Here is a 23,417-nt window from a genome sequence, read left to right on the forward strand (position 1 = left end):
AAGAAAGGTTGGGCTGGATGGTAGCATTTTAGGGAATTTTATGTCATAGAATTTAGCAATCTTCCCTGCCCATTTAATTGTGAGGATACAAAAGATTAGATTCAAAAGATTCAAAAGTTCCCATTTTTACTTTGTCATTTTGAGACCAGAGCGTGGTCTCAAAACATGATTAAATGAGGGTTTTAATATTTCTAGCCTTGAGGAGCTCTCGAAGTATTTTCTTTGGTTATCATTAGAATGGATCAATTCTAGAATTCTTTGAAAATTTTTTTAATCTTTGTTTTTTTGGCCCGCATTTGGGCTGCCCACGTGCTGCTCCCCTCTGCTTTGGAGATGCTCCCAGAGGTGCGCAAGTGACCCTGCACAGAGGCCAGAAAGAGTACAGCAGGTAAGGGCTTCCCTCACATGCATATGGCAGATCTGGGTTTGATTCACAACACCCCACATAGACCCTTAGTTCTTCCAGCAGAGACTCTTGTGCTGAGACTCAGGAGTAAGGCCTGAGAAACACTGGGCATGACCCTCCCCTGTTCTGCAAAAAAGTGACTCTACACCAACTGGCCTTCAGCATGCATCATGGATACTCCTGTCCATTGAGTTGACTCTTCAGCTTTATGGGATATTTTGCTATGAATATGATACATATTGTAAGAACATAAGAATATTCATTTTTTAGATATTTTTAATTTTATTAAGTATACAGATTTTATTTGAAAATTTTGAGGAAAGGGTTTTTACAGGACCAGATGTCTTCAGAAATAGCTCAAAGCCCACTCATTCTAAATGCCCTTCAATGAAAAAACAAAACTTAAAAAAATTATTTTATTTTATTTTATTTAATTTTTAAAAAATTTTATTGAACTGGGGCTGGAGTGATAGCACAGCGGGTAGGGCATTTGCCTTGCACGCGGCCAACCTAGGTTCAATTCCCAGCATCCCATATGGTCCCCTGAGCACCACCAGGAGTAATTCCTGAGTGCAGAGCCAAGAGTGACCCCTGTGCATCGCTAGGTGTGTCCCAAAAAGCAAAAAATTAAAATTAAAATTAAAAAAAAATTTGTTGAACCACCGTGAGGAAGTTATGTTTGGGTTACAATCACACAACAATCAAACACCCATCCCTCCACGAGTGCACATTCCCTACCACCAATAACCCCGGCATGCCCCTCCCCCGTCCCACCCTCCCCCTGCCTCCATAGCAGACAATATTCCCCATACTCTTTCTCTACTTTTGGGCATTATGGGCTTGTAACACAGACACTGAGAGGTCATCATGTTTGGTCCATTATCTACTTTCAACATGCATCTCCCATCCCAACTGGTTTCTCCAGCCATCATTTTTTTAGTGATCCCTTCTCTATTCCATCTGCCTTCTCCCCTCCACTCATGAAGCAGTCTTCCAGCTATGGGAAAGTCCTCCTGGTCCTTGTATCTACTGTCCTTGGGTGTCAGCTCATCCGACTGGTCCAGTCTTTCTGGAAAACAATATGGACAGTCCTTCAAAAACTAGAAATTGAGCTTCCATATGACCCCGCAATACCACACTTCTGTGAATGTATCCTGAGGATGCAAAAAAGCACTGGAGAAAAACATATTTTTTAGGAAGAAAACAATCTATCTCGTGATTGGTGTGTGTGTGTGTATGTGTGTGTGTGTGTTCACAAACACACAATGCTGCTCAGGGCTTATTTCTGGCCTGGAGCTCAGGGATTACTCCTGGAGGTCCTCAGGGACCATATGGGAAGCTGTAGATTGAACTGGCTTGGCTACATGAAAGGCAAGTGACTTATGCACTGCACTTTCACTCTGGCTCTGTGTTACAAATTTTCTGAGTGCATTATTAATAAATAAGGATCACTGTTAGAAATACATATTTAAGGAATACTATTTAACTGGTGTAAGTAAAAAGAAAGACTTATTTAGAAATTAGATTAATGGCCCAAAAGTAGAGAGAAAGTATGGGGGAAATTGTCTGCCATAGAGGCAGGGGGAGAGGTAGGATGGGGGAATACCGGGGACTCTGGTGGTGTAAAATGTGCACTGGTGGATATTCAATCATTGTATGACTGAAACTCAAACATGAAAGCTTTGTAAGTGTTGCTCACAGTAATTAAATAAAATAAAAAGTAAAAAAAATATATAAAAAGAAATTAGATCAATGAAAATTCTTGAACTGTCACAAATATTGGTAATCCAGCTGTAATTCCAATTAAAATTTATGTGCTACTTCTTTAAGTACTATCAGCTAAAAATCTAAATAAAACTAAGTGAACAAAAACCATGAGATCTCTACTTACAACTACACTTTTAATTTTATATAGTTTAAGATCCAGATTGTACCATTCAAACAAATTCATATATTTGACTTGTGAACTGTACATCACTGTCACTGTCACTGTCATCCCATTGCTCATCGATGTGTTGGGGGGGACACCAGTAACGTCTCTCATAGAGAAACTTATTGTTGCTTTTTTTGGCATATTCAATATCCAATACGCACCGGTAGCTTGCCAGGCTCTGCCGCTCGGGCTCGATATTCTCGATAGCTTGAGAGGGGCCGAGAGGGGCGGAGGAATCGAACTCAGATTGGCCGTGTGAAAGGCGAACACCCAACTGCTGTGCTATCGCTCCAGCACCAACTGTACATATATAAATTATTTCTAAGCTCAGATTTATAATAGAAACTAACCTAATTTTTTTAAATGATGTGATCTGAAATAATTTTGGTTTATAAATAGTTTAAAATGTAATAGTTTAGAAGTCAGAATATTACTATAGCAGTGGGGCACTTGCCCTCGCCTTGCACAAAGCCAATCCAGGTTAATTCATGACACCTGAGCACTGCCAGGAGCAAGATGCTAAGGGTAGCATCTCAAGGTAGCACTAAGCCTTAAACACTGCCAAGTGTGGACCAAAACCGACAAAATAAATAAATTCATTAAACTGTATTGGTTCAAACTGAAATATGCATGTCTTTAGTGTTATGATGGTAGGGTACAATACTTTTATTTTATCATTTTTTGTTAACCAAAGTTAACCTATTTAACATATGTAACAAAACAAATACTTTTAAAATATGCTTTTATAATAATTATTCATCACTAATTTAGATTTTGTTTTTCAGAAACCAAAAATACACTTTAAAATGTAGAATATCTTATTATGAAAATCTGTGGATATGCATAGAAATAAATCTTAAATTAATAAACTCCAATGTTGTTATTAAAAACTTCAACAATAAATCAATTTTTAGCCTTAGTATTTGATAATTTATTTTCTGTAACTGGGTAATTTGATCTATCTATTGAGCAGCCCACCGCATTTCATCAAAAGTTCCATCATATTTGGTTGTACTAATTTATAATTGTCAAGATTCATTAATATTTTCTATGATTTTATCTCTTATATCCCTATCAAACTTTGAATTTAGCAACTATTAATATCATTGCCTAGATATATATTTTAATTAGATATATATGAACTGTGACTTTATAGTTTTATTAGTCATCTTGAACTTAGCATTGAAAAAAGAAAGATATTTATCAACAATTTGGTCATTACTCTAAAGTCCATTGAAGAAACTCTACTTAATATTAGACCCATTATCATTAATGATTCTAATTCATTGGTGCCTTGCAAATTATTTAACAGAACAATAATTCATGCTATCCTGTTGTTTGTTTTATATTATTTTAGGAGCCATAAATTTTAATTAATCTTATGGTTTCTGTCTATTGCAACCATTATTTTTAATAGCCAAGCAATTCTACAAATGCCAATGGCTCTTGTCTTTACTTAATGGATTTCTTGTTTCTAGGTGCAAAGTATATTTAAGATTCATGTAGAAAATGTCTTGCCTTAGCCCTCTGAGTCATATATTTATCCAAGAATACTTGGCTCACTTCATTGAAAAATTAAATTTACAGGTGACAGTATAAGGATTATACATAATTTTTGCTTCTAGTACTTAATTGCACATAGGGATGGAAAATAAATACACTTTAGAAAAACAATGAATCAGAAATTCTTATTGCTATAAAATTGAATACATGCAAGAAGATCTGGGTAGAGAACATTGTCAGACATTTGTTTCATATCCCCTGTATGACTGCTGTAACTAACAAAAGATTAAGTTCTATAATTTTACAATTTTAAAAGTTGTGCATACATAAAAGATCAAAGACATCTTCAAATTACCCAGTGCCAAGGGGAATCAAAATAAAGCATTTGTATTGTCAAGGAGCTAGAAACCTTTGTTTCAGGCTGATCACCAGAATCTGTTCCAAAATGTGAAGTCCAACAACATAAAAGAATCTGCCATTCATAAAACTCGGTAGTTCTATCCATGTCAGTCACTTCTAACCTTACAGAACTCTCAATTCTATAGAATGGGTAACAGGGTTAAACTTTGCTTTCTGTCTCCTTGTCATTAAACTGGAATTAAAGTTTTTACTTTTGTCAATAATTACTATCATAGAACTGACTTCTCTCTGTGTTTGGCAGTGAATCCTTGTCTAGTAACAATATCTGGCATTTATTTTAATTATTTTGTAAACTTGAATTTTAGAATATGCATGTTTTATTTTTTAAAAAATGTAGACTTTGGGGCTGGAACGATAGCACAGCGTGTAGGGCGTTTGCCTTGCATGCGGCTGACACAGGTTCGATTCCCAGCATTCCATATGGTCCCCTGAGCATCACCAGGGTAATTCCTGAGTGCAGAGCCAGGAGTGACCCCTGTGCATCGCCGGGTGTGACCCCCAAAAGCAAAATAATGATAATAATAATAAATAATAATAATAATGATGATGATAATGATGATAATGTAGACTTTAGCTATCATAATTATGTTTTATATCTTACAAAAAGCATATCTACATAATAGTTTATATACTATGTAGTTTCTTTTTTAAAAAAAACAGGGATGTTCTTAATTATTCTATCCATTCTAAAATGTCTTCTTTTAAAAAAATTTATGACTGGAATTACAGCTTATTTCCTTTACTACTGCCAATACTATAAAACAACCAGTAAACAACTAAGTATCAATATAATTATTTTCAGATTATCCATATCAGGCAACAATTAAACAAACTATAAGCATCATTTTACCTGATCTTATAAAGATCAGCTGTCTTCAGTCCTACTCTGTCAGCAGATAGATTTTAGTGTTAGTTTTGTTTCTCGGTCCATCTATGATAGTTTAGATAGGATAATGCATAGTAAACTTTATGGCACTACTTTGCACTCTGGGCTGCTTGACCAACATTAGACTTCATATTCCAAGAATACCTCCTTTATGAACAGTTCTCTTCAGAGGCACCCAGCGGAGGAAGATAGCCACTTTGGCTAACATTCTGATTCTGAAAATGTTATTCAATTACATCAGTCAGTCTCATGCCTTCAAAATTAATCAAGCATATGCTGGTGAGGTAGTCCTGCATAAACAAGGGATGCAGTGAACACCAAAAAGTTTGTCATTATCTTTATTTTCTTTCAAAAACCCATTAGCAGCATATTTAAATTTTGAAATAGTTTTTTAATTACATCTAGTATCTGATGCCCTGTTGTAAAAATTTTTAAGTAAGGAATAGTTTCTGTTAAATTGTCTGGTTTATAATCACTGTCACTGTCATCACTGTTATCCTGTTGCTCATCAATTTGCTCGAGCGGGCACTAGTAACGTCTCCATTGTGAGACTTGTTACTGTTTTTGGCATATGCCATGGGTAGCTTGCTAGGCTCGGCTGTGTGGGCAAGATACTCTTGGTAGCTAGCCAGGCTCTCCGAGAAAGAGGAGGAATCGAACCCAGGTCAGCCTCGAGATAGGCAAACTCCCTACCCACTGTGCTATCGCTCCAGCCCTGGTGCAATAGCTGGTTTATAATAACTCTGGATATAAGTTAAATCAATAATCACTTCTTAATTCTTTCTTGAATTTTGTTAGATTCAAGGGAGAAAAATATTCTGGGGCAAGTTTCTCTAGAAAACTCTCTTTCAAAAGAACTTTGAAAAAAGAAAAAAGAAAGGAATAGCAGGCATCTGCTGTCCTATTGGGAGATAGTCCCTCCATGTTTTAGGCTAAAGTAGTACAGTTTGAGGAGAGACTATACTCAAGATGTGTACTCAAAGGGTGCCCACTTGAGCTGTTGTCCTCTCTTCCAAAGCTGTCCGTCTGCATCTAACCCAAGCAGCATAGGCCGGGGCCTCACCATATCGTACCTGAGTTCTTTGCTCTGAACCATATAGTTTCATAATGCAACTATCCAATGCTATTCAAAGTTGGAACTTAGAATAGCAACTTCCAAGTTATTTTTAGTTATTATCCCACCAACATTAGGTATCACTTACATATGAATAAATTAATTTTTGGTTTGTTTTCATTTCAGGACCTTGTTTTATTTATTTACTTATAGGTTTTGTTTCAATTCTGAGTAAGGCTAACATGATTCAAAAATTAAAATTTTAAACCCAGATACTTTTATTTTCCAACTTTGCTTTCTCTTCTTTTTATTTTTTACCCCCAAAATAAATTTATTTCTTTCTATAGTCTTTTACTTTGTCTCTTCAAAGTATTAGAAAATTCTTTTGACTTTTTTAGATTTGACCAGAAAACAGAACTACTGTGAGTGATACATAAATGCATTTTGGTAGGAATTACATATTATACAATCAGGAAAGCAGGTTAAGCAGTGTTAGTCAGACACCCCTATAGGCTTCTGGGCTACATGTATTAGGATCAGCAGTTGGGAAGGGATGAAGTGAGGAGAGCACAGTCAAACCATAACTGTAAAAATCATTAGAACCCACATATCTCTCATCTCAAGCTGCTCTATGCAGATCTACTATAATATATGCCATAAATTTATTGCCCATCCTCACACTAACCTAAATAAACAGGGAAATGGAATACAATCATTTTTCAAATCCTGTGTAAGTTCTGCTTATGGCCAACCCTTACCTAGAACTATGCCAGGGAAAGAATACTGTGGAATATTACCAACTAAGCTGATGCAATTCAAAATTATTGCGGGCCGTCCTTTGTCACCATTTTATTTTATATGTAGATATGCATATATCTAATAAATAAACACACATACATGTATCTTTATAACTGTCTTTTAATCACACTTAACTCTTTCCAAAAAATACAATAGAGAAAGCAGTTTCATCTATTATCCTATGATGCTCACAGAACTTTTTGGGAGAGAATAAGGTGGTTTGGATATTCTTCTTTATGGGAAATTGTCCTTTTAATAAAAGCTCTAACCTTGGCACCTTGTCTTGGGTAAAACAAATTTAGCTTAGTTGAAACAAAAAGGGCTGCAAATATGTGCCCAAGCACTCTGTTTCCTGCTGAAAGAGAATGTATTACCATGACTTAATTGGTATAATTAACGTCTTTACTGATTATTTATATACCTATAGCTATAGCAATGTAAACATTCCAGCTGTTTTACTTAGCATGCATGGTAACTCATAAAGAATCATCCTTCTGGACACTGGGGCTAGAGTACAGTGAGTAGGGTGCTTTCTTTGCACAGACCAATTGGGGTTCAGTCCTAGCATCACATATGCTACTCCAAGCCCTACCAGCAGTGATTCCAGATCGCAGAACTAAGAGTAAGCCTGGAGTAAGCCCTGAACACTGTTGGTCATGATTCCTTAACAAACAAAGCAAAAACTCCTCCTTTTTGCTGGAGCTGTGAAGGCTAGCAAGCAAGACAATCACTATGTCTCTCATTCTATATTAACAGCCCTGCTGGGCAAGGTTGTAGAATTGGTTTGGTCTCAACCAGCTGCAACACACTTCTTGCTGAAAACATGCCCATTTTAGTTTTCTGTAACTTAAATTTGGATACATGATTCTTTCTATTATTAGCATATATGATATATTAATAGCAGGGAATAGATGGTCTAGAATAGCAGAAAAAGGAAAAATATGGCTTCTATATGTGCATGCATAGATATTTATATGTATACATATTCATATGAAATAGAAAACATTTATTAATTCACTCTTCAACTTGACAGATAGTCATAACTGATATTTATAGCTGTTATCTTCCCCTACATCTTCCATATTTACCTTGACTTTGGCAAACACCTTGATGAATGATAGTTTCTTGCTTGATTTGGTGACCTAATCTTCATCCTTGAATGCCTGACTTTCAGAAATGCCAAGGAACTTTAATGTTAATGCATGAGAACTCTCTGTGCTATCCTAGACAAAATACTAAATTTTGTCATTTCCTTTCCTTACTCAGACTGTGCATGAGAACATGACTTTCACATTGTATCCAGAATTAATTTATCTAGCAAGAAAAGTAAATGTGCTTTGTGTCTATTGATTATAGACAAAAACAATAGGAACAAGTCTCACAATGGAGACATTATTGTGCCCGCTCAAGCAAATCGATGAACAATGGGACCAGTGCTACAGTACAACAGTCTCTTGATTATAATTCAAATTCATTGCTGTATCCCCTGTTGAAAGTATTTCTACCTTATAGTCTATCTCTGCACCAGTGTATAGAAATAGGAAGCAAATATGAAATTTCTAGAGTAAGAGAGAGACTACTCTATTTCAATCTTTTGATTCTAGGAACCATAAATCCTATAGGAAAAATCTAGGTTTTAAACAAGTATTAAGCTAGGAACTTGAAATTAATCTACTTATTCAGAATATTCACTTCATCATAAATACTCTCCTCATTCCAAAAAGTGTTACAAACTATCCATCTAACTCCATATTGAATATACAGTCAATCCACCCCAAAATATGAACCTATTGTCATACCTTCAAAGAAGCAAAATAAATGTCTCAGAAGCAATGCTGTGGCGAAACATCATAATGGCAATAGAGCATGCTTTAAATACAAGAATGGTACATTGGAAGAAGTGTTTCACACACAAAAAGCAAAGTCACATCCTAAATTAGTGTTTCTTGCAGTGAAAAGAGAGCACTATCCTATCCATTATGTAAGTAATCAACTTGATTACTGGCAGAAGTTAATCACAATTTATAACATGGCCTTATTAGTAGCCTAATGTCACTTCTTCCTCTTTACTCATTGAAGTGACCAAAATGTCTCCTAAGTGTCAAAGGGAGTGATTCATATATGCTCCATCTCCTAAAGAAAACTTAGCAGGATTCTGATGAACGCAGTAATATGTTGGAAAAAAATTATGTTGCATAATTCCTAAAAAATTGTAACATGGTATTTTCTGAAACCTGCTGCTATTCTTTTCTTGAGATGAGTCCTTTTTGTTCACTGATTCTAGAGAACTGCAGTTTTCAACTATAAATTAACATTTCTCAATGAAAATATAATATTTAACTATATTTTGAAATATTACATAAAAGAAACAATTATTGGATAGATTAGAATGCTCACTCTTATCTATCTTGTGTTACCTGTACCTAAGTGGGAAAGCAAATTAATTCCTCTAAATGCTAAAACAAATCTACAAAAAGTATTTTTGTCGTTGAGTCACACCTAATAGTGTTCACGGCTTCCGCTCTCTCAGGGAACCATAAGGGATACCACTGAACAAATCCTTTGGTTGGCTGCATGAAAAGTAAATGCTTTACACACTGTACTATTGTTCCATACTGCGTCCGCCCCCGCACAAAGGAGTACTTCTAGAAAGGCAAGATATAAACATAGAAGGCAGTCACATAACTGGAGCAGCGCAGCTGTAGAAGTCAAAGAACACTAGGATTTCTAGCAAACCTGGAAACTGGAAGGGGCAAGGAAGAATTCTCCCACAGAGCCTTCAAACACCCGACTTTGTTTCCTGTACTGTGGATGAATAAATTTCTATTTTGCTAGCCACCCACATTTTGGTATTTTAATACAATAGCTCCAGGACTCCAGTACAAAAAGTATTGTTAAGACAGCTTGAAGTAGAACGGCAATCTTGGAACAGAAAATGGTTGGATCAACTCTAAGAGGAAATATTAATAGTAAGTATCACTGTACTTTCCACTTCTGACCTACTCCTAGAAAATGGTAAAGCTCTTGAAGCCTTAATTTCTTAATTAGCAGAAGCTAATCCGTATCACCCAATCCCAAACTCCAAACCTCTTCCTGAAACTTCCAGTGGGGCATAACAAGATATTTTCTTAGTTTGAGAACACCAGAAGCTGGAAGAGCCAAGGAAGGATTGATTATAAATATGTAACTTAAATAATAAATTTACATCTATAATTTAAGTCTACCAATATTTTTCTAGCAATAGAAAGTTTCATTTTTAAATCTTTACTGTGAAAATGAGTCATAGAAATGACTTGGATTCTCTTCGATGTTTTGTTCTTGTTACCAGAAAATTACTTTCATTGGATCATTGAAACACCTATTCATAACAGAGAAAGGTGGTCAGAGAGTGAGAAGCAGAAAATGGAGTAAGTGGAAGTCTGGATTATTGGTAATGCCAAGTCTGTGGGGGACAGAGAAGCAGGAGCCTGGGGGGAGGGGAGTAGAGGGCTAGGGAGGAGAGAAGTTCCACAAGCAGAGAAGCGAGTGAGTTAGAGCAGTTTCTCTGCTGTGTGGTCTCTCAATGCTGCTAAAAATTTTATCACAATTTAATGTGAAAAAGAATACAAATACCAACCAAATATCACATCTTTCCCCCAAATAATTAAATATTACATTACTATAATAGAATTAAATACTACATATACCGCTATGTAATAGCTGTTATCTAAAAATTACAGAATTAACATAATTCTAAGAGAGCATAAAAAGAAAGGAAAAGATGACTAGGATGTTGATTTATTTTCAAAATTTCATCATATTGCCATCTTAATTCATAAACTCATGCAATATAAACAAATATTGATCTGCTGTACTGGATACCTGAAACTGATTAGATGATTGATGTAAATTTTATCTCAATGAAATAATTTTTATTTCAATAATAACATTCCATTTTAATTAAATGCAATGTCTGTAGTTAACTCTTTACAAACATAAATTTTATTATCACTTATTTAGTCATATATGTTGTCCATCATTATTTCAACTTATTTCTAGCTGTATCCTGCCTTTAGACAAGTTTTCATTTACAGAGTCTACCTTGGAGAAGCTATTCCACCACAGGCAGTTTTAGAATATATTCCTTAGTCAAGGCCATCCTTCTTATGGAAACAAGGCTTTGGTTATAAACCTGCAGAATTATAATATATAATCACTGTACCACAGGTGCAATTTAAGAAGTACATTTTTAAATTTAAATCTATTACATATTATAAAAAATTAATTTAATATATATTGCGATAGCGGGTAGGGCGTTTGCCTTGCACATGGCCAACTTGAGTTCGATTCCTCCATCCCTCTCAGAGAGCCTGGCAAGCTACCAAGAGTATCCTGCTCATTCAGCAGAGCCTGGCAAGCTACTCTGGTGTATTCAATACGCCAAAATCAGTAACAAGTCTCACAATGGATAATGTTACTGATGCCTGCTTGAGCAAATCAATGAACAATAGGACGAAAGTGCTACAGTGCTAATATATGATTACATATGCATATATACATACACTTGCATATATATGTGCGTGTATATATATGTACATATACATATGTGAGACTTGGGGAGGATAGCTCAAGGAGTTGAAATACATAATTTGCTTGTAGGAGGCCCAGTATGATCCTGGAATCATATGGTCCCTGGAGAAGAGAAAGAATCTGCTCCAGAGCACCACACCAGAGCAGCCCCTTAGAACTGTAGGTGTGATAATCCCCCAAGCAAAAATAAGTAGAAAGAAAAATATATTTTCTTTACAAAAACTGGATCAGAGCAGAGCACAGCAAGAAAGGTGCTTGCCTTGCATGCAGCTGACGTGGGTTCTATCCATGGCATATGGTCACCCAAGTCTCACCACGACTGATCCCTGAGCGGAAGGCCAGGAGTAACTCCTGAGCACTGCTGGGTGTGACCCTAAAAATAAACAAACAAAAAACATCCCCCAAACAAAACAAAGAACTCTTAAATGTAATCTCAGTTGAGACATTAATGATCATTTTTTTTTTACCACATTACTGAACACTGAAGAAAAAAATTTATAGTCATTTAGCTTAAACTCTAGGTACTTTAGTAATGCATAAGTATTTTGCTTGGGTTTACAATAAACACTGTTGTACATGCTTATTTTCTTAGTATGATGGAAATACAAATGGATAGATAAAGCTAGTTACTATTGTGTAGACTTTTAACTCAAGTTTAACTAGATGCTTTGCACACACAATTTTATAAGAATAATATGAGATGCATTTTTCATTTATATTTTACAAATAATGAAACAGAAGAATCACCTAGGTAATATAACAGATTAGCCAGTCTAATTTTATTTGCATTTGCCTGAAACCCAATCAAAACCAGTTTAAGTATGAAAGGAATTTATTGATGTATTAGCCAACAAAACAAAAGCAAGGGTGAGGGTGGGATTGGATTTAGTGATGTTTGAGTAGTTACCTAAATTCTGTAGACTATCTTTATCATGATTTCCTAATTCATATGACTTCTTTCAAATAATTTCTGCTTGAGGATAGAACATAAACTCTTTTCTTTTCCTTTTTCTTTTTTGTTGTTGTTTTATTTTGTTTTGGTTTTCAGGTCCACACCCAGCTGTGCTCAGGACTTACTCCTGTTCTGCACTCAGGGATGACTTCTGGAGGTTTGGGAGACGTTATGTGTTGCTGTTCATTGAACCCCAGTGGACTGTGTATAAGGCAAGGCCTAAACCATTGTACTATCACTGTAGCCCTAGACAATATGCTCTTTCGTTTTGTTGACCCTGAGATAAATGAAAATATTTTATACCAGCAGCTTCAAATAGAACATGTGTACAAACACACACACACACACACAAACACACATGGTCTCCTGCTATCCTGCTATCACAGGTCTATCTAGAATAAACACTTAGATTAGGGGCAAAGGGCTCCATGGCTGACTAGACCATGTGCTCATTCCCATGGCCTGGGTTGGGATTTCTGATCAAAAAGAGGTTTGGGGTTCAAACTCAGAAATGTTCTGGGATTATTCCTGGCTCTGCACTTAGGAATTCTTCCTGCTAATGATTAGGGGATCATATGGGATGCCAGGAATCAAATCTGTGTTGGCTGCATGCAAGGAAAGTGTCATACCTGCTGTACTATCACTCCAGGCCCGCAGTATGGGCACTTTTTAAATGTTGCAATTGTTAGTTGACTTTCTGTCTCTAAACTTCATTGCTATTTTTCCATATTTCACATTATTATAAAAATGCATTTACTATCTTTACAGCTATTTTCCTATATTCCAAATTATTGTGAAAATACATTTACTATATCTATTGAGGTTTTAGATTAAAATTGAATTAAATTTTGTTTTGGGGAACATTATGGACATTCGCTCCCAATTTGAAGCTTCAACATAGAAGTGAGAGACTCTTTTGGAACAGTACAAACTATATTATAACTAGTTAAAATAGCAGAATGCCATAAAAATAAGTCACTGTGATTGCAAATGTCTGGGTCAATCTGCCTGTCTCATCTTCATCTTCAGGCAAAAATCTAATCATAGAGTATTAGTCAGAAGCTAGATTTATTTTGTGTAGATTGTCTCAGAATCTGTAGATTATTTTAACCATGAAATGTTAACATATAAAGCATAAGTATTAATGTTAACACATCAAATTCACATTTGTGTACTCAGTTTAGCTGATTACTCACAATCTTTAGTAAGCTATGTATCTGGATATGTCCATGCCAAAATAGTATGCTAGAGTATAGAACTGACACTACATCATATTAACAACACAAAACAGAGAACCCCATTTCTTCACTCTAAATAGTCACCCTAAAATTACACACATGCCAGGGAAAGTTTAATTTTTAGAATTTTTAAAATTTGTAAGTTTATTATGCATTGTGACTATATCCTTAGAAATGTATAAGTAGAATGAAGTTTTCAGAAATACACCTTGAGTTAAATTATAATAAATTAGTACAAATAAAGTTAGTATGTGGTAGAAGTATCAGTTTATAATTCAAGGGTTGGTGGCTGCATCTATGGCTGCGCTGTCATCCTAACATTGCATAAACGTATCACATAAGACCAGGCTTCTCTTGTTTTCTCTAATAGAAGCATAGTCTTTTGTGTTAGGTTAAGTTCCTTTTCTAGGTCATATACCATTTATTTTCTTTAATGCTTTAAATTCATGGAGTTGTCTTGAGTTTCAAAAGCATTCATTGCATCAACATGGTTAAATAAGAAAGACCATATAAACATTTAAGTAAAGAGACACTGACAAAGAAAATCAGAGGTCAAAATGTCCCTACAAAACCAGAAAAAAATTAAAGTCATTTATCTCTGACTCCTCTAATACCAGGAATAGCATAGGAAACATCGGCACAGAGAGAAAAGGTGGAAATTCTGCTGTCACTCACAAATAACTATTGGCTATATGCATGATCACAATGAAATGAAGATTCTGACTCTTTTACATCTTATGTTTAAGTTCTGGGTGTAGGCAATAAATAAATAACCATTACACTACATGCTCAAATTAAGTTACATAATATGTTAGCAGGAAATAAATGCTATGGAACAAAAGAACAGAGTTATGGATTTGTATACCTAGAGGAGAGACAGAAGAAAAACTGGTGTTAAAAGGGTAGAGGATCTTGTTGGGAATGTCCACAGTCATAAAGGTAAGAGATTTAGCTATGAAAAAATATTCTAAAATGAAACCAGAAACCAAGATCCTGCCTAGTTTGTTTAAAGAAATGGCAAGATGATTAGGATGAAGGGAACAAGAGGCGGCATTATGTTGGAGAATTGACAGAAATTCAACCATATGTGGTCTTTTTAGCCCTTGTAAGGACATAGCTTTTCACTCTGCAAAATAGAAAGCTATTTTTGGAGGGATTTGAGCAGAGGAGGGATATATCTAGGTTACATTTTATAAACTCATTCTGGTGCTCTGTTGAAAATAGATTACGGAGGAGGTGCAACCATTTAGAAGATACTACAGCAATTCACATAGTGGCTTGGAGAGTTTAAAAGGTCTTCAGAGATGGTCAAATTTAGAAATATATATATAGGTGAAATAAACATAATTTCCTAATGTAGAGAGATGTCAAGAGCACTAAGAATATTGGACTGTGCAACTGGCAAAATGGAATTGCCATCTCTCAGATGAAAAACTCTTTGAATTGAAAGATTTCTAGAGTAAGGCAGGAACCTATGCCTTGGTCCTATTAAATTTAACAGGACTGCTTTAGTCACGTGAGCTGGATCAATAGCACAGTGGGTAGGGCATTTGCCTTGCACATGGTCGACCGGATTTGATTCCTCCATCCCTCTCAGAGAGCCCAGCAAGCTACTGAGAGTATCTTGCCTGCACGGCACAGCCTGGCAAGCTACCCGTGGTATATTCGATATGCCAAAAACAGCAAAAACAGTAACAAGTCTCACAATGAAGACATTACTGGCACCCGTTCGAGCAAATCAATGAACAACGGGACGACAGTGCTACTTTAGCCATATATGGAGGGATGCTCAATAAGCAGTCAGATTTCATAGGTGTATGACCGTGTAAACTCAAGCAAGTCACTTGACAGTGAGCAGCACAAAGAGACACTAATATACATGGTTCTGGCATCACTTTGGGAGTTGGGGTAAGTATAGAAGATGACTAAGGATTGCTCATGGAGCTGTCCACTATTCAGAGACAAGAGAAAGAGGAAAGCCTTGAAAATGGAGAACATGGTGAAATAGAAGGAAAACTCGGGAAGAAACAAAGCATATCCATAGTAAGAAAAGGCAGTCTGATCTTTTAAAGTCCAATGCTTTGCATGGATTTTGGTAGTAAAAAATAATTTTCAAAAGCTGCTATGGTGGAAAAATGGATTCATCACTCACTTTTGGCCCATGTAATTGGATAAAGATATGAACCTGCTTTATATATGTGACTAAATGCTTCATAATTCTCTAAAGGCCACATGTTGTTCAGCATCTATACAGAGCTCAAGGTTAGGAGTGGAAAGTGTGAGTGCCCTTGATATTTTTGAGGGTTCATTTTGACCTTAACTGCTTAAGTGCTGTTGCTCTCTCAATCTCTGCTCTATGTGTCACCACCGGTAAATGGAGGGGGCCTAGAATGTCAAGTCCATATGTCTCATTAATAGCAGAAACTGTGAAACAGATGTTTGTGTGTTTATTTAGATTTTCATTCCACAAAAGTGGTTAAGAGCTTTGTCTGCACAAATTCAGTCAACTCTGTATCTGCCAACTTTCTCCGATGAAGCTGAGATTGGTAAGTAATGTATTCTGTCAAGTAGAAAAAGTGATCATTATGTCAGAAAAGAGTGAATTAGCAGAAAAGGCCACCAAGTAGCTCTTTGACTGGGAAGGAGATAAGAGCACAGTTTCCCCCTTTGTTTCTACCAGAGGTGGAAGAAAAGCAAAACAAAAGTACTGCGAGGGAGATGCTTCAAGAGGTTAAGATGAGTTAGCACCTAAAATGCAAAAATGTAACCTTGGATAGAAGCAGCAGAAAAGAAAGTACCTGAAAAATTAGTAGGTGGGACATGGAGTCTGTCTGGTTGCAAGGTGTCAGGGGACTTAGTGTGTGCTAGGAACAAAATCTAGACAATATTTGTTACTGTTACAGTCATAGACAAAGCTTGGGAAAAGCAGTGGGTATTTGTGAAGTTTGCAAATCAATGAGTTTTTGAACCCTGAAAATCTAATTATTTTAGGGGAGTTTCCTTTAGAATAAAAGAAAGACAATATATATTGCTAGATAGTATAATACTTTCTCCCTTCGTTTTTCTTCTTCCTCCTCTTCTTCCTCCCAGGTGGTGTTCCTAGGAAGGGGAGGAAGAGGAGGAAGAAGTAGAGGAGAAAGAAACCTCCACCTCCTCCTCCTCATTTTGTTTCTGTACCCTCAGTGACTTACTCCTGGCTCTGCATTCAAGGATCATTTCTGGCAGGTCCCAGATACCAAAGCAGGTATCGGGATCAACAGCATTCAACTACCCTATTCAATGGTCTCTAGCTCCAAAACACTTTCTTCTTTATTTTAATCCAGGAAATGAGATGCCTTTTTATAATTTTCTCCTGATTTTGGTTGTGGCTAGGATTGCAAGTCTGCCCTAAGAATCAATGTGCCACAGACTGGTTGCCTCCTCCATCCATCCATCCCACTCATGACAGACTGTCCTCTAAGATAACCTGCCACAGGATCCAAGATGTGAGTCATAGTATGTTGAAACATAACTTGTCATGTCATATGAAACATTTAAAATTTTCTATTTCAGAATATTTTTATAAAATAGGAAGAAGATGATGTGAATCTTAAACCATTCTAGAAAAACATGCATTAAATTAAATTCTTTGAAATTATTCTCACTTTAATGTTGCTAAATTTTTTTGTATTTTGGTATCAGAATTGCACTTGGATCACAATAATTTGTTGCTAAGAGATATCCATAGGCACTTAATAATTTACTTAAATAATCAAAAAAAGTAACAAAAGCATAAAACACTGAAATTGTTTATGTGATATGCTAACAAAAATTTTGAAGAAACAACATATATAAAAGGAAAACTAAATTGGTATATTTTAATTCTATAATAATGTATAAACTAAACTTTATTATAAAAATTATACTATTTAGTAATTCTCACAATATTTCAAATATGCAATCTTTTATGCACTATTTTTATAAATGTTAAATATCTAAATATATGAAGCACATATCTAAACTGTTTTTGAAACAATTTCTTCTTAGTTGTGGCTATGCTGACAAAATAATAAAAGCTCTAGGAACCAAATAATATTATCACCAAATCCTTTTTTCCCACATGAGCTATATTTAGCTGAAAGTAAAACCAAGCCAGATATTAAACAAATTAAATGCATGATAAAAATCCTATTAAAAACAGTTATAGATAGAGCTTTAATAATCTGATAGCCCATCCTCATTATTATTCATTAGACACAGAATATTATAGATTTTTTTCTCCCTTGCTAAAGACAAAAAAAATTGGAACTTAAGATAATGATGATATCAGTATTATAGAAGGAGGTCTTTATCTTAAAGATAGTGAACCAAAAAACTATCTCATATCAATGGTATATCAGACAAATTTGTTTAAACAAATACAAATTAAACTGCCTTTAGAATTTATTGAACAATATAAAACAAAAATTTGCCACAGATTTACACAAGCTATTAAAACACATTGCTGGTTTCCATTCAACACCGTAAATTCATACAGCAGCTAATATTTCATAGCAAGCTGAATATGGTGTAGTAACTCCAGATATGAGCATGTATTGAATAGAGATTACCTGAATTTGACATAGTGCGGGATATGGAGTGGCAGGGATGGGGAGCAAGATAGTGATTGAATTAGGAAACCCAAGCTGCCTTTAAAACTAAAATATTTGTTCACCGACTAAACTGGACAGTTATTCAAGAGATCCAGGGATATAGCACTAGAGAAAGATATACTATAGATCTTTGAAAATCTTAAAATTTTGATGCTTTTAGATGCTGCATACTTATTAAATTAGTATAATTTGACTTCAGAATGCATACAGTTGTCTCCATTGAGACTAGATTTACAATTTATTTATAAATAACAAACAATTAAAATGGTTCTGTTAAAAGAAGATTATTTCTCAAGTGGTCAGATACAATGTAGGGAAGGAACCAGTATTTTTAGGTTTACTCAAGTAATTTCTTCTATTGTTATTAAGACCTTCCTCAAAAAGTAAAAAAAAAAAAGTAGAAACTTTCTTGTTGTTTTGTAGTTGGAGTTTTCATTGTTTCACTTCTTTTCTTTACTATTTTTCTTTTTTATTTGAGAGGCTATTTCTAAGCACCACGGCAACATTGAAAGTATAGGTTTTGTCTGGCGACTAAGAAGCTCCATTGGCAACCAGTTGAGCTGATTGATGTCCAGTTTATCCCTGCTAATTACTTCCCAGACTGTTTGAAGCTACAGAACCTAGAACCTACCCAATATTCACAGTACTAGTTGGTATGATATTCTCTGAAAGCAATATGCCATGGTACTTTTATTTTTATTTCAATTTGATGGTTTGGTGGGGAAAGGAGCTTGGGGCCACTCCCGTTGGTACTTGGGGCTCTCTCCTGGCTCTATGTTTAGGGCTGACCCCATAGGAATTCAAACCAGAGTCCAAGAGATGCAAGGCATTAAGAGATGCAGGTACCTTAATCCTGTACTATCTTTGGACCCATGGTGCTTTTAACTTCACCATCATTCTAAAGGAAATGAAGTGAAAGGAGAGCATCCTCCATTAGTTAGTGCTGAAAAGGCTTCACTCCTCTGAAATATATTTTGCCTCATAATGCTCTTTCTTTTTTTCCTTTTTTTTTTCTTACTGAGTCACACCCAGCAATACTCAGGGGTTATTCCTGAGAGCTCTGCATTCAGGAATTACTCCTGGTAGTGTTTGGGGAACCATATGGAATGCGGGTTGCCTGTGTACAAGGCAAACGCCCTACCCACTGTACTATCACTCAGTCCCCTCTCATAATGTCCTATAATTATTCCCTTTCCTCTTGATTTCTTTATTTGTGCTGCCAGGTATTAATTTATTAAGTGTGGTGTGATTTTATAGAACTAAACTGTAAAAGATAGCAACAAGTCATATATCTCTAAAGAATCAATGCACTTGCACAAAATATTTAATGATATTTTTGCATTATTGTATCCTTCCTACTCTATTTTTAAATGCTTTCTAGTTGAAACTGTTATCAAGAAATATTAACAAAAATGAGTCTTGGCAACTGTGTTTATATCCATATGATACTTGGGCAAGTCACATCACATATTTGGGACGCAATCTTATTATCTACAAATAACAACAGTAACTCAAATCATCTGTCCAGTATTTTCAATTCTTCTATAATTGTGTTTTGCTGATGAACTTGTACTTAGAAAATAAATTTAGGAATAACTTATGAAACCATGAAAATAGATGTGCTTTTTAAAAGAATGATGTCTCACTTTTAGAAGTAAAAATCTTATCTCTTTGGATGGCCATTAAATATAAACAAAAGATAAAAATAATTTTTATCTTCTTGAAGCAAATTATATAATAAAGCAGCATGTTTATAAAATGAAATATTTCATTTCCATAAGGTAGGATATTTTACCATAGAGGAAAAATATATAGTTCATACTTTAGTATGAAGACTATTAGGAGGAAAATCATTTATCATTTGAACATAAATTTATGTAACTCCTGTCTAAATATATTACTAAGATTTACTTTAAATTTTAAAGCACTATGAAGAAAAAGATATGGTACAATAGCACTTAGAAAGTTTAACACGCATTTTTTCTAGTTCTTTAAGATATATTTAAAGAAGACTCACTATTTGCCAAGAAGTACTCAGATAATGGAGATACCACAGTGAACAAAACCGGCCACATCCTGGCCTCAGGAGGCGTACAGTCTAGGATATGTAATGGAACAGGTGGCGGATGGGAAAGTAGAAGCGATGACAAAAAAATTATAATTTGTCAGAGCTTGTACAGGAGTTGTAGAGAGAATGGTTTGCCTGCATGATAAGATAATTTCTGAATAAAGATAAAAGAAAGTGAGTGAGAAAGCTCTGTGGAGCAGAAGAAACAAAACATTAAGGCAGAAACTTACTTAGCAGCCAGAGGGGAGGGAGTGTGGAGAGTGGCAAGGGATGGAGTCAGAAACGCACATGCACGACTGAGTGACTGTGAGGGTGTGAGTATGGTCCTCTGTGTGCACTTGCCTGTGCTTATGGCTGTTGTTCACAACTGCAAGGACTTAAAAACTGCTCCAAGTAGTTTATTTATGGAAGTCACTGGAGAATCGTGGGAATGGACACAGCTACATTTACATTTAAGGAATCACTACCGTTTGTATACTTTTACTACAAACCAGAAAATTTCAATATTTAAAATAACTGCTGAAATTCAGCTATAATGAAGTAGTTGTATTTTGAAAAAAGTTGTCATTGGTAAGTGTTTTGATGGGTTAGTTCATAAGAAGTATGGATGACTATATGTAAACTTTTTAAGTTTAAAGAAGGCTGAGGTGTAGGGACATTTTATCATATTTCAGTCAGGCAAGAGCAATGGTGAGAAAATAGGCGTACAAGTGGAACATGTGGTTGGTAAGTAGGGCTTCAGAGGCTACTAGCAATTCAAAGCAATGGCTCAATGATTTTGGAAAGTTATAACTTCCTTTAAAGTTTGCTCTAAGCCATGAATTCTCTCCTCAGAAAAATAAATTTACAGTCAAACTTTCACTTATGGGGATGGATATCTCAAGAAGTAAACCTAAAATGCTTCAAGCTATGTAAATCTTTTTTAGAGGTGAATTAGAAGAAGCCAAAAGAAGAAGGAATGGTATTACTGGAAAAATCTACAGGATTGTACTGAATATTATAAAATATCCTCCTTTCTTTCCATTTTTAAGAAGTCACGTGTGTATGTACGTGTGTGTGCCTGTGTGTTGGGCGGGTACATGTGTGTGTTGGAGGGGTGTGTGTGTGTGTGTGTGTGTGTGTGTGTGTGTGTGTGCGTGTAAGGGGAAGGAAGGGAAAGACAGTCATAGGCACAGACAAAGAGCCAAAGTTATTCTAGACTGAGTGTGGTCAAAATGTTTTATATTTTCTATCCATATTTTCTTCGTAGCTTTCTAAGGAAATATGAGGACCATACACTTTGCATCTTCTGTTACAAAGAATGCTTATTTCTACTCTCCTCCTCAAATATCTCCTGTTGCTAAGTATAATTATGATAAATAAATTATACATTTAGAGCAAATTGTGCTCACTGAAATGGTGCCCAATATTAAAATTTATTATCACAAATTTCATTGAAAGATTTTTCTTTTCATGACTATGTTCCTATGCAACAAACACAAAAGTTTTAAAATGTGAAGTAAGCTGAATTACAATTTGTGTTCCTTAGAACTATAATTTGGAGCAAGTGGTATTCAGCAGTTTAGTTAAAATGCAGTTTTAATATTTGTGGATGGAGTCAATCCCCTGATGATGAAAACTTTAGATATTGTATCATAGCAATGAGCAAGTGGCAACTATGCAACATTTTTTAAATATAAAATTTAAATGGTAAAAATAAACAGAATAAAATATGTAAATGCAGAAGCATTAAAATTAAATTAATAATTCATCTTTCACCAATAATTTTCTGCAACTTATGTGGCAAGTCAGTTTCCAGAGTGAATAAAGACTTTCCAAAGACAGAGCTAAAGATTGAATTTTGGACATCAACTCTGGTACCAAGGTAACTGTTAGCCTTGACCTGTGTTAGCAGTGATTGAGAAATAAACATGTTATCTTTAAAAGTCATCTAATTTAGCAATTTAGCTTCATCTTGTTCTCCTCAATGCCTAGCAAGTTTCTTCTGCGCTTTAAGTATATCTAATTTAATTTTCAAATATTCCTTTCTTTATTCAAGTATGATGCTTTTATAAGGACTCTATAAGAAGTCAGTATCAAATTTAATTTTTTTCCTTGTACAAAACTGGGAACTTATTTTGAATGACAAATTAACTGCTAAGGCATAATTCAATGTGTTGTCTTGACACAGAATTCCAACATGTTTCCATGAAGATCTGGTAGAGTGAGCTTATAAAGCAATAATAATACTTCATAATGAAGGTATTTTCTAAGGCATTTACATTGTCCTTGTTTTAATTACTATGACAAGAAAATTAAAAATTATTCCGCCCACAACTAATTCTATGAAATGAGGACAATAAGGAATTTTTTAAGCAAACAATTTTTCAAGTTGTTCTGATATTTAATAACAGTTTGCTGTTATTTTATATTTTTATGTGCTATTTTGGTGAGATAGAAATTTGGTAGGGAAATAAGCGAACATTCCTAAAAATGAATTACAAATAGCTGTGTTTTAGAATATTAAAAGGATTTTCAAATGTTTTTCTTAAATTTAGCAAATTTAATGCTCTCCCCTAATTGATATCATGAAAAAACAGAAATGTAGAAATTTTCATGACTGGAGAGAAGTGGTCTTCATGCCCCCAGAGTCATGTTCCTTAGCAGCCATTGCTGTGATCTGTTTCCACTACAGTCCTGCATAGTAGGCACCATTTTGTCTTCTTCAGAAGGTTCATCGAGACACTGGTTACTGTTCACATGTTTCAACGTGAGTCTCTGTAAAAGACATCAAGAGTCAGTGCAACCAGTTTCATCCTTTTCTTTACTAGCACATCCCATGACCTGTCCTCTTTAATAATTCGACTGTTTTCTTTTAGTATAAACGTGGTATTCTGTTTGTAAGAGGAACTATGCACAGGTAAGAGAATCAGTTATGAAACATTTTTCACTATTATGTTTGGTGCATTGTCTAGTATTC

The 23,417-nt window shown here is 35.2% G+C and overlaps 1 protein-coding gene across 2 annotated transcripts in view; it reads right to left on the bottom strand.

The window, feature by feature from the left end:
* Nucleotides 1–1,294: 1,294 nt before the first annotated feature.
* GALNT13 (polypeptide N-acetylgalactosaminyltransferase 13) overlaps nt 1,295–23,417 on the bottom strand; it is a 725,693-nt gene continuing 703,570 nt past the window's right edge. The window contains exon 13 of one of the 2 annotated variants that reach the window (XM_055135847.1): nt 1,295–1,475. In XM_055135847.1, coding sequence (XP_054991822.1) covers nt 1,449–1,475 — 27 coding nt within the window. In that variant the 3' untranslated portion in view covers nt 1,295–1,448. Of the gene's footprint in view, nt 1,476–18,168; nt 23,216–23,417 lie in introns of those variants that run through there. The other variant, XM_055135838.1, reaches the window with a different exon arrangement.

Source organism: Sorex araneus, chromosome 1 (assembly GCF_027595985.1).
Source record: "Sorex araneus isolate mSorAra2 chromosome 1, mSorAra2.pri, whole genome shotgun sequence".
Lineage (NCBI taxonomy): Eukaryota > Metazoa > Chordata > Mammalia > Eulipotyphla > Soricidae > Sorex > Sorex araneus.